Source organism: Seriola dumerili, unplaced genomic scaffold (genome assembly GCF_002260705.1).
Source record: "Seriola dumerili isolate Sdu_G_001 unplaced genomic scaffold, Sdu_1.0 BDQW01000068.1, whole genome shotgun sequence".
Classification (NCBI taxonomy): domain Eukaryota; kingdom Metazoa; phylum Chordata; class Actinopteri; order Carangiformes; family Carangidae; genus Seriola; species Seriola dumerili.
In genome coordinates this window covers 10,729,433-10,741,197 of record NW_019174323.1, presented here as the reverse complement: position 1 = coordinate 10,741,197, position 11,765 = coordinate 10,729,433, and the positions used below count along the sequence as shown (strand labels likewise).

Sequence of the window (11,765 nt, the reverse complement as noted above, 5' to 3'; positions counted from 1 at the left end):
ACACATTCATTTATAGTATATTACATATTTATAATGCAGGGGTAACTATTCTTACCATACAAAGAAAACATACTATCAAAAAGATTAACAATTGCACATAATTGTTGGCTAAATATTTCAATGACACAGAGAAACATTAAAAATGGCACTGTTATTAAAAATAGATCAACATTTGAACAAAATTGTACATTTGCTTTTTTTTCCTATCCTTTACAAAAGAAGGACATTATTTCTTTTTTTTCTTAGAATAAAAAAAAATGTAAGAAAAGCTGCTGAGAAAACATAAAGAAAAGAAAAGCCTGTGTACAAAAGATTAGTTTTAAAACAGACCCTTGCTTTTCTTCAGGTTCTTTTGCTTCCAGTTTGGCATGGCGTTGAACTCAACTCGACTCATCTCAAGAAGTGTCTGCAAAAGTAAGAGGAAAAATGTCACACAACAGATAACGTGACAATATTTTGGCACTGTAATAACATTATAATGTAAAACATAAAGCACAGAGGTTTTCGACAGTCATTAGTTATAGACTGGATCTCTTTCCATGGAATATTTCAAATCTGTATACATGTTTATCAGCTCTAACATATTGTCAGGTATGCACTAAATAACTATGTACGATTGTCTCATCAGCAAAAGCAAACACACAACTCATTTACCTGCCAGGAAGCTTCTACTGGATGGAAGCAAAAATGATTTTTGTTGTTTTAAACCTTTAAGTTTCATACTTTGCATTTCTTATCGGTGCTGATCAGTTGTGTTTGAATATTGCTGTTAAATGTTCCTCTTGTCTTCTAACAGTAAGTGTTTAGCTGTGTGATCCTTCAGGAGTCACCAGGTGTGTCCTACCTTGAAGTCCTCGTCAGACAGGTAATCCTCCAGGCGCAGAGGGTCCACTCCCTCCGGCAGCGGTTTGCGGGTCAGCTCCTCGATGGAGTACTGCTGCTTACTGAGCTTGGACAGGGCCTCCTTCACCAAGATCACCTTGTTCTTGGAGCTCTCAAGCTGCATGCACATATGAATTACAGTAGAATAAACAAATGTCAAATTTAACTACTGTAGTTTCCATTTATATATTTAAGATTTAAATTATACACAACAGATTTAAATAGATAATATGTAAATATGTGCAAATAAATTCATACCACCAGGCAATATATTACATTGTTCATGAGTTTAATGAGGCTGTTTGGAAACTGAAAGGTCACTGGTTTCAGTCTAAGGGAGCATTTAAAATTCACATAAATTCTTATTTTCATTAGATCAAACCTCTGTTGCACTGAAGTCTGTTTTTTCCCCAACAACTCTTCACTTCACACTTAATGTGATTCTGCATGCCATCTTTTAATAGACGCATCTGTGCGATGGCACTTTATCTGAACAGTTGAGTAAAATGATTTAGATTCTTTCTGGAGTCAACTACATGGCTCCTACCTTTGAAGTGATGCTGGTATCCTTCTCCCAGTATGGGAAGATGTTGGTGAAGGTGAGGGGCTCGCAGCCTGCTAGGACCAGGTAAGCCAAGGGGGGTCGCCGAGGGTTCTTCTCTGTAAATCATACAAAAAAGAATTGGAGAAGAGATGAAAACTAAAATGCAAAGGTGGTGATGCTACTGGATGGAGGAAGTATAAATTTACTAACTGTGTTTTTGGTAGAATTAAGTACTTAGTGTCAGTTACTATAGGTAGTTGAAAATAAAATAAATCAATATTTAAAACACAAAAGCATACAAATCATTATTTAGCAGCAAGATAAGCAACAGGATCACAGAGTTTATTTCAGATTAAAATAATTAATTTAATAAATGATTGTGTTCTATGTGCACCATAGATGATCACTTTGGAGAGGAAATATATGAGAGCGCCTGTCTGATTACAGTACATAAACATTTCAGCACTACTGGGCTTTTAGCCAAAATTTCTGTCTGTGAACTCGGACCTTTGCAGTACTGCAGCACAGTCTCCATGGCACATTTCCTCTCGCTGTCCCAGCGCATCTTTGCAGAGCCGGTGCACTGCGTGTCTTCAGGCTGCCAGCCCTGCCACAGGTACACCTCCATACGGTTATCCAGCAGGAACAGAGCTGGAGAAGTCATGGCATGAGAATGAGATAGGAAGGTAGAGCACTTACACCCAATGGCACAATGGGGTAATATGTTCTACTGAAGGCGTTGTGAAGGCTAGAAGGTTGCACATGAAGCCCTAACAATAAAACATATTGATCAACAGAGAAGCATGTGAAAGAGTCTTTTAAACTCCAGCACCTTATTGTTAAGTTTTCATCAGTCCAAGGTTCAAACTGAGAACAATGTGAAACTGAACATCTTTGTAATTTCTGTCTGCTGCTTCTTTGTGTCCTGGATGAGAAACCTGCCAAGACAAACTCTTTGTTTTTGCAAAATCTTTCTGATTCAGATCAGGGATGAATCTCTAAAATGTACAAATTATTTTGAATTTGGATTTACAGTACAGCCACTGACATATCACCTAACAAGAGGAGTCATTTTTATTATGTAAATACTGTCCACTTGCTGGTTCACAAATTTAATTTTGTATGTCTTCTTCCTCAACTAAGGGTCAAATATTATGTAGATATATTTCTGTTCCAGTATTGACTCCCACTGGCTCTTTCATCTTATTCTAAACATATCACACATATCAGACACAGTTTTACATCGACTTATATTCCAGAAACAAAGTGGGATGTTTAGTTTAATAGAAAGTATTAGGCAAATAATAAACATATAATTCACTGAGCTGTAACATTGCTCCAGGTGTGTGGTACCTGGCTGTTGTGTGGCGTAGAGGTTCTCCTGCAGGAAAGGCATCGCCATGACTCCCTCTATCACCCGGGCAGGATACAGCTGCTCCTCCCCTTCAAACAGCCCAGAGCTGGCACTCAGCCGGTACAGCCGGGGTGTGTAGTTGTACTTCCCTGGATCTAGAGATGACACACACACAAATCATTGATGATCTTTCTTGCTGATAATTTGGGAAGTTGCTCAGTGGGTTTAAGTAGCATGTGATTGTGAGGACTCACCTTGCAGCATACAGTCGTAGGCTTTCTTGTCCTGCGAGCCCAGAGCTTTCACGAACTCTGAGGGTTCAGCTCCTTCCTCCACCTCCTCAACTTTCACGCTGCTGGTGCTGTTCAGACCTAACTCTGAGGGACACCTCTGGGTTAGTTTGTCCGCAGCTCTTTTGGCCACCTGCCTGGCACTGGTGTGTGATTTACAGCCGTGCCACAAGTAGAGTTGAGCTTTCTGAGCATTAAGAAGCACTAAGCTGGCGCGTGACCGCAGACTGGCACGCTGGCAGTCCACCTCCACCAGTGAGGCCTCCACATCTGCCTCACCACGGACACAGAACAACCTCCAGCCATCTGAACACGGACGAGAGAATATGACTTTAAAAATTCAATGTGTTACTGTGACATAAAAAAATGTAAGACAAATCTGAGTCCATCGTTAACACAAGTGGTCAAGAAGTCTGAACTCACCATGTGGTATTGATGAGTTTGATACAATATTTTACAGTGAGTTAAAGCCTTCAATCAGCAGTAGTACAGAGCATCACTGAAAACAACAAACATCTTCTTTTGTTTTTCACCTGTGTTGTTGGCACTGTCTTCTCTGCTGCCCTTGTGGATGATCAAACCTCCCTGGAAGAGCTGGAGGAAGCACGGCGGCTCTTTCCCTTGACTCACCAACACCTGTATCCACACAAATCTTTTTTTTTTCCATTGCTAAACAGGAACCATGCCTCCAATAACAATAACGGAGAATGATAATAACATTTCGATTTGTGTGCGACTGTGATGAACTGATGCTCACTTGTGACCCCCGGTGGCTTCCCAGCTCCACTGTCATTAGAGCTGAGGTTCCTTTCTCGCTGATGCTGGAATGCCGGCCCTGCCAGAAAAAACAAGCGGTCCTCTCTCTTCCAGGAGCTCCGGCGCTCAGCTCCCCGGGTTTCTGCCGCTTCCCCACTGAGAGAACAGAACCAGAGTGAACCCAGGGCTTGAAATCAGGACTTCTGCTTCCATATCTGGACAGTTACAGGCCCTCAATGCAACACTAAAGCCTCTCTTCTTTCAAACCTTGTCATCCACAGTTAAATGTGATTATTTTCTCACCTTTTCAGCGATATGATGGTTCCCACTCATACATGTGCTTTCCAAATAGATTGGATTTAAGTATTTTGAGTAAGTCAGACAGATACTAATTCCTCTTGCCATTAATTTTCTCCCATGTTTTACTAATATTTCATCATATTCAAACCTCCTATTTCACAAGTCTAATTCTTATTCTTCAGGCTAATGCTGGATTACAAGCATGACTCACCTAATGTGGTGACAGAGTACTTCCAACGGATGATGTAGGCATCGCCCTCGTGTAGCTGGCCCACACTCCCTTTAGGCAGCTCCTCCTCACTGTGCTCTTTGATGTGCCAGGCGTCTACAGCTACTGTAGCCAACTCTGCCTGCCTACCATCCTCGGTCCTCACCAGGCCGTGGCCCCGCTGCACGTCAACTCCCTCCAGAACAGCCTTCACTGGCTCAGGCTCATTGTCCAGCAGGGCGCTGGCATCGAATGGCTGCAGTTCCAATTCGAGTGGGGAGCGGACAGTGGAGTGGACTGGACTCTGAGCACACAAACAATGTTTTTAAGTCAGTTTTAAATGTGTTACTTCACTCAGTATATTCATTAATTAAAGAGCTGGAGCAGAGCAGTGTTTCAACTTAATTCCTTTAAAACAGATTGTCAGATATCCACAGTCACTGCTAATATTTTGTTTACAGTGAGTCTAATCTCTACCTTGATTTCCTCAGCTTGAGCTGCTTCCTCTTTCTTCCTCTCAGCCCAGTCCAGGAACTTCTCTCTGAACAACGATGTCTCATTGTGCTCTGACAGCCGGCCAAACAGAGCCCAGCTCGGACGACCCTCCCCCTGCCTGGAAATCACACACACAATTACACAATCACACACACTGACACGTAAGTTATCATTGAAAAATTGAAAAAAAAAAAAAAAAGGCTTCTTTGTGCAGATGTGCTGGCAAAATCAAACCACTAGAGGCTACAATAACACAACAAATAATCTAACAAAATCTCTTTTATAGTTGAGTGGGATTTGTCGGTCATACTCACTGAGGCACATCCTTATTTGTGCAGGAGGCATCTAAAGGGTTGACTCTGCAGTTGCTGTAGTCGTAGCTGCCACTGTAAAGCTGTTTTCCCAGTTTGACGGCCACTTTTCTATCACCTAAGGGCACATCTTTCCCATGCCATACGTACACTTCACTGCCAAAGTCAAACACTAAGACCTGGTGTGGGGTATTACCAGCAGCAGGAAGGTGGAGAGAAAACAGAGAAATGTCTTGGTGTTATCGCAGTTATTACAACATGCAACACAACAGAAACATAATCATAAATGTGTACAATGAGTATTAGGGATGTCTTATTAACATCTCTAACTTTCACATTAGCCTTTCATCCTCATCATCTTTTTTGAGGTCACAACTCTAAGGTGGTGTTACCTCCTTAGAATTGAGCAAGGAAACGCTCGGGATGGAGGCCCAGGCATCTTCATGTGGCAACAGTTTGTCTCCCTGGAGTCTGTACACCCCATTAGAGTCTAGCACCCCGCTCTCATACAGTTCATCCTCCTCCGGCTCCCCTGCCCCTATAAACACACACACACACCAACATAAGCCTATGTGTATGACAGCAGTGGTTTACCTTCACATGGTAAGCCAAGCTTCAAAGCCTTTGAGTCAGAAAGCATCAACACAGCTGACGTACTCTTAAGAAAAACAGCTCTACTAGACAGTGTTATATTATAGCATAAAGTATAAACAAGAACTGCAGTTCTCACTCACTTTCACTAAAATACCAAAATAAAAGTTTGACTGTTACCCAGCAGAGGTACAGACAGAGAGAAAGCAGATGATGATCATGAGCATGTGAACTATTCAGTGTGTGTATAAGCCTGTGTGTGATCAGCTGAGATCACCTTGTTTGCTGGCATTCATCCTTCAGTGTACATAGTAAATGTGTGTGTTATGTACCTCTATATTTGGTCTTTCCTCCCAGCAGGCTCCAGAACTCTTTGGCCCATCGGCTCTCGGTGTTGATACCCTCCTCCAGCACCGTCACCTGGGGGGCCTTGCAGCCGAGGTCCCTCTTGGCCTGAACGAACGAGGCCATCTCTGATGCCTGGTCACACAAAGAATAACGAACATGTTACAACTGTACAGAGGTGGAACATTTATCTCAGCAAGCACAGCAAGGAGAGAAGTAAGAAGTCTGTATTTAGTCAGGGCATGTTGATCAAAACGCAAATATGGATTTACCTGGGGCAGAAATTTTCCTTCTGCAGCATTTTTTTTTCTATTTCAACATTATCAAGATGTAGCAGTACCTGTCTAAACTTGACAGTGCTAGCTCTGAAGCATCCAAGTATGTGTGAGATTCACTACCTTAGCTTTCTCAATGACGTTGGCAAACTCTCCACTCCACATGAAGCACTGCTTCGGCGTTATAAGAAGGAAGCAGTCGCCACTGTTTAGAGAGTGGGCTGTGGGCTCCACCAAGCGCACCTGGACATGCCTCCGACCTACGGACAGCAACAAAGCAGCTTGTATGTCTTTGCAACCAGACTTAATAGCGTTTATCTCATCCGTAGTTAAAATTTTTATTTTCTTTTTTGGTTTTTAACTTCATATTCTTAAGAAACAAGAAACACATTTGAGAGCTTCTTCTTAGCTGCAGTTTTGAGTGTTATGTCATTCTTTATAATAAATGGTTCTGGGTGATTAATCACTACACATCACAGCAGCATTCAACAAATATTTATAGAAAACAAACACACAGCACATTCTCTTGTGTTTCTGACCTTTGATGCGAATAAGCATGAGCTTGTTGAAAGGCAGTGTACTGTTGTTGGTCACGACATCGGTGGACTTGACACTGCGCAGGCTGACCTTGCGGAAGTTCTCCTTGCTGGCGAGGCCTGCCAAGGCCACATCGGCCAGGTTGGAGTGTTTTGCCACTGGGTGGGAGAGCAAAAATGACAATTATGACAATTATCAACTACTACAGGTTAAAGGTTGAACTAATGCAGTGTCGTGATTTAATCTGCCATCAACAAAACAAACACAAACAAAGCTTTAGCATAGATTATAAAAGACAGGATGTGTTCTCTTATTTCTTCTTTTATGTGAGCTGCACTTGACAGGGTATATATAACTGTCTTGCTTCCTCTTGCATAAATGAGAAAAGTCTCTGAGGTCAGCCCAGTCTATAGAGGGGAACTGAATATAGAGAATACACAGACAAACAGAATATATCAGGTAACTAATAAGCAGAGCTGCTTGTACCTAAAATCAGGTTGGGCGCTTGAGAAATTGCCCCAGCTAAATTTCTACTGGTCCTAAGACTTCAGCTGGAGTTAGCATCACTGTGACAGCAGTGCAGCAATGCAGCAATATGAAATGATGCATCCTTGTGTTCAGAATACTTCAATTAAAAGGCCAACTGAAACTGACACAAAATTGCTTCTGTAAGTCTAAATCCTTGAAATAAGCAAGTCATGGCTCCCAAATAACTCTGGTCTGGGGTAAGAAGAAATCTGAGTTTCTGCACGTACAGTATATACAGACCTACAGTTAATGGGTTACTACAGTACATGTAAAGTCATTGTCCAATTTCCTGCATGAACTGATGGGAAATTTGCTATCATGAGACTGAATTTAAAATACTGAAAGGACACTATATTTATTGGGTATAATCTCATTCTTTTGCTAGTTTTTCTATCAATGTTTTTATGGGATTAACTTTTGTTGATCCTTTCAAGCTGCTGAGCCCTCTAAGACTCTTAACTTTAGCTAGGTTAAGAACCTTAGCAGTAGCACAGTAGGTAAGTTAGAGCAGTCTTACTCCTCTCCACTTGGATCCTCTTGGTCTCCACTGTGGCTACATTAAGCCTCTGTTCAGTGTACACCTGCCGGAGGTCGTTGCGGGCAGCCAGAGCCCGCAGAGGGTTCCTGGAGCCCTGATTTCTCCGGGCTGGTCGCACTGCACGCTTGTGTTCTGCTACGGCTGAGGTGAGCCTTTAGACATTCATACACAAAACAGAGAAAATTATAAAGACAGGCAACTTAAGACCTGAAATTGACAAACTTTCAAGTTCAAGAAATAAGTTAAATGTAAGTTAAAATGTATTAATACTGTTAAGGAAAATAGTTAAGACATAATCGGGGGCAAATGATCGTGTAAACATCTTCAAAGGAGGGGTAAAGATGCCACTAACTAATTTATGATTATCACAAACTAACTTTGGTGTATCAGCCTGAATCTGGCTGAGGTCCTCCTCAGTAAGGACCACACTGGAGTCCTGCAGAGTCGTGGGTGAGACAGATTTGTAAAAGCTGCCAAAGGTCTCCTCATCATCCAGGGTCATCACTTCTTTCTCCATCTCTGCCGTCACCTCAATCGTGGATGTCTTGCTTTTGCTCACGCCTGACCCCACCACCATGAGGAAACAGAGGGGAAGGAACAGGAAGTGGTAAACTAGGGCTTTTGCCAATGATGCTTTTTTTTTTTTTGCCGAGTTGTGCTTTGGGTGAATAGTGAAAGAACAAGTTCTGTAATGATTGAGATCTGTAATGTAATGTACACTATGGCTATGTGGCAGTAAAAGAAACATATACAATGCTTAATCACACAATATATAATTATATATAATCTTATGTGGAAAACAATAACAAACAGGTGGGTTGTACCTTTATTGTGGAGCTTGTCTAGGAAGGACTCAAGCTTGTCCAGTCTTTTATCTCCTTCCACTTTGACATCAGTTCTACTGGAGATTTCTGTCCAGCACAAACAAACAGAGGTCTGATAAACTGTGGCTCAGTACACTCAGTGTTTCAGAACAAGATTCATTTATAGCATTAATGTCAAGTTTTCAAAATTCAATAGAAGTCTTTGTCCTCTGGAATTAGTGGTACCTAGTGACTCACATGAGAGCAAGAGTCTAGTTCAAGGTATCAATATATCTGAAATATTCATAACATCTGCTGATTGATTATCTGATTCACAGACTCATATACCTTCATGCGGCTTCACGGGTGTGGCATTAGACTTCTTGAGAGAGATAAGTGGTGACTCCTCCTTTCCTGTGTCTGACACAAGACCTGGTGAAACACAAAGGGAGAATTGACGACTAATGATATGTATATATATATATATATAAATATATATGTATGTGTGTGTGTGTGTGTGTGTGTGTGTGTGTGTGCGTGTATAAAAAGGCAAATAAAAGACCTGAGAGACACTTGAAGGAGTCATGCAGCTGAATGGAGAGTTTGCCTATCACAGCAGAACAATGAACATGCTCATACCAGCTGAAGGCCACTCAGAGTAAACTCACCTCTCTTGGCCATTCGTCCAGCCACAGTGAACTGGATGGAGTCGTTGGCTGCTCCTTTGCCTCTGCTCTTCCACTGCTCCTCCTTCTGCTTGAGGATCTTCATCCTCTCTACCAGCGACATCTTGGGCTCCACATCTAGGTTGGACTTCTGTTGGAAAAATAATTAAATTCCAGACATAGCATTAGGACTATCTTTTGAAGAGTAAAAGCTTTTTATCCTACTGTCCATTTATTTCACATGGGAACAGACAGTTATGAGGACACAGTGATGTAACCATGAGTGAGAGAGGTTGCATGAGGATAAAAGAGACTATTGGTGATGGTGAAAGAAGACAGTGAAGCAACCACACAGGCAGAGATTAATCTAACAGTGAACTATGAACGATCCCATGACTTTTAATTATTTCTGGAGGAGGGTGGCTTCTTCCAAAAACAACTACTTCCGCAGCGGTTTTTTACTGTGTCATTCAAACTTTATTTTTAAAACAAAAAACATGAAGGCTGTTGAGTCCTTACAATAAAACACCAAAACCCCTGTTTATATAACAAGGCCATCCATCACCCACCACTCAGTAGAGCTTTCCTTATCGTGATTTACTCCTGCTGCCATTTTTGCACCTGAACTCCATCATTAAAAATGAATTAGCAGAGGTTTACTGGGCCTCTTGGTCCCACTGGACCCCAGGAGCAGTGTTACAGTAATTAATGATATTCCACTCCTAAATATTTGAAGCGTTTTATGGCCCTGCCTGGGTTTTTACTGGCTGCCACCCCTTATTCCTTCACTTATAATGAGCAATTCACTATGTGTAATGTAGCATGAGTGGTGACTTCCTTTCTGCAGTGCGTTACACGCAGCTTAGTCTCGCAAAGGAAAACCCATCTCTGCAGAATGACTACACAGGAGAAACACAGAAAATAAATTCCAAGCAGACAAACAGTATTATGCAGAGGACAATTGTTGAACAGCTGCAGGCAGGAGCCAAAACAATTCTTGTACTAGTGCTCTATGTGCTGTGTAACATCCAGCATTTAGTCATATGAGGGCAACAGCAGGACAGTTTGTGCTGCATGAAATTAAAGTAAATGGCAAACAAATGATTGGGATTCCCGAAAACCAAATAGCTTGTTACAGTCATAGAGGAATGTGCTTTGTGGATGAAAGATGGCCTGTGTGTGATCTGCTGACTGTCATACTATAACTTATAACATCATCTTTGCTGTATGCTCTGAAGAGTCAACTTAAACATTCACAGATGTCAGCAGCTTTAAAGAGAAAAAGATGTTGGGCTAAAGTGGTGAACTGCAGTCAGACTGATGTCAGCGTGGCATTAGAACAGGAAGAGTCTCCTTGCAAAATAAGTAGTCTATCCTCTAACTGATTTTTTTTTTTTTTTTTTACCAATATTGTGATTTTTATAGATTATCTCCAGGCCTTTCCTGGTTGTCTATGTGGTAATAAACAAGATACCTGCAGGGTTCTTCCTTACTGAGTTTTAATAGTACAGACACTGGCATGGAAAGACCATATTAACCAGACAACAGGTAGGAGTCTTAATATCCTAGTTTTGCCAACTCCCAGAATTAGCCTTAATCAGCTACAGATGACTAGGTTTTTTGGCTGCAGTTGCTTTTAGAGCGAGCAAATAAATGATTGGTGCCGTACTTTTATTAAAAATACTACAGCTTGTTAAAGTTGTACTTTGGTATCACAGCTTCAAAATGAATTGTTCAGCCCTGCGACAGCAGGAAAAAGCTAATAATATGTCATACTGTAACTTCAGTGTTTTGTGAAGTAGAATTAGGTCACAACATTTCCAAATCTGTTGATGTGAATTTCTAATGAGCAATATCATGAGTAGAGCCCGAAAAGGGGGCCTGCGCAGGGTGTGCTCCGCCTCTTACCCAGCGGATGCCTGGATACTGTGACAGTAACTCATACAAACCTTGAACAAACCATGCTATAGAACTACAACTAATGATTAATGTCTGTATTTTTTTCCCCCATAAATCTTTTTGACCTGACAGAAAATAGTGAAAATTTCTCATTGTAATTTCCCAGAGCTGAAGGTGACGTTTCCAAACTGCTTGTTTTATCTGACCAACAGTTCAAAACCCAAAGATGTTTAAGTTTATCATGCATGTATCAAGAAAAACATCAAATCTTCACATTTGAGATGTTGGAACCAAGAAATGTTTGGGCTTTTTTGCTCGAAATATTAATTAATCATCAAATAAATCTATTTTCTGACCATAGATAATCGATTATTTGACTTGTCGTTTCAGCTCTACCACACTACTTTCAAAGGTTAAAGGTTACTAACTGATTAATTCCATTCT

General features: G+C 41.2%; 1 protein-coding gene across 2 annotated transcripts in view; it reads right to left on the bottom strand.

The window, feature by feature from the left end:
- Positions 1 to 240: 240 nt before the first annotated feature.
- Positions 241 to 11,765, bottom strand: part of LOC111220249 (supervillin-like) — a 31,064-nt gene continuing 19,539 nt past the window's right edge. Inside the window, exons 8-27 of one of the 2 annotated variants that reach the window (XM_022743272.1) lie at positions 9,426 to 9,573; positions 9,106 to 9,189; positions 8,779 to 8,865; positions 8,332 to 8,515; positions 7,934 to 8,106; positions 6,891 to 7,046; positions 6,475 to 6,611; positions 6,064 to 6,211; positions 5,533 to 5,678; positions 5,144 to 5,319; positions 4,812 to 4,947; positions 4,338 to 4,638; positions 3,828 to 3,982; positions 3,604 to 3,706; positions 3,035 to 3,376; positions 2,780 to 2,935; positions 1,934 to 2,077; positions 1,430 to 1,542; positions 845 to 1,000; positions 241 to 406 (exon numbers count right to left, since the gene is read on the bottom strand). In XM_022743272.1, the coding sequence (XP_022598993.1) occupies positions 320 to 406; positions 845 to 1,000; positions 1,430 to 1,542; positions 1,934 to 2,077; positions 2,780 to 2,935; positions 3,035 to 3,376; positions 3,604 to 3,706; positions 3,828 to 3,982; positions 4,338 to 4,638; positions 4,812 to 4,947; positions 5,144 to 5,319; positions 5,533 to 5,678; positions 6,064 to 6,211; positions 6,475 to 6,611; positions 6,891 to 7,046; positions 7,934 to 8,106; positions 8,332 to 8,515; positions 8,779 to 8,865; positions 9,106 to 9,189; positions 9,426 to 9,573 (3,132 nt within the window). In that variant the 3' untranslated portion in view covers positions 241 to 319. The remainder of the gene's footprint in view (positions 407 to 844; positions 1,001 to 1,429; positions 1,543 to 1,933; positions 2,078 to 2,779; positions 2,936 to 3,034; positions 3,377 to 3,603; positions 3,707 to 3,827; positions 3,983 to 4,337; positions 4,639 to 4,811; positions 4,948 to 5,143; positions 5,320 to 5,532; positions 5,679 to 6,063; positions 6,212 to 6,474; positions 6,612 to 6,890; positions 7,047 to 7,933; positions 8,107 to 8,331; positions 8,516 to 8,778; positions 8,866 to 9,105; positions 9,190 to 9,425; positions 9,574 to 11,765) is intronic. The other variant, XM_022743273.1, reaches the window with a different exon arrangement.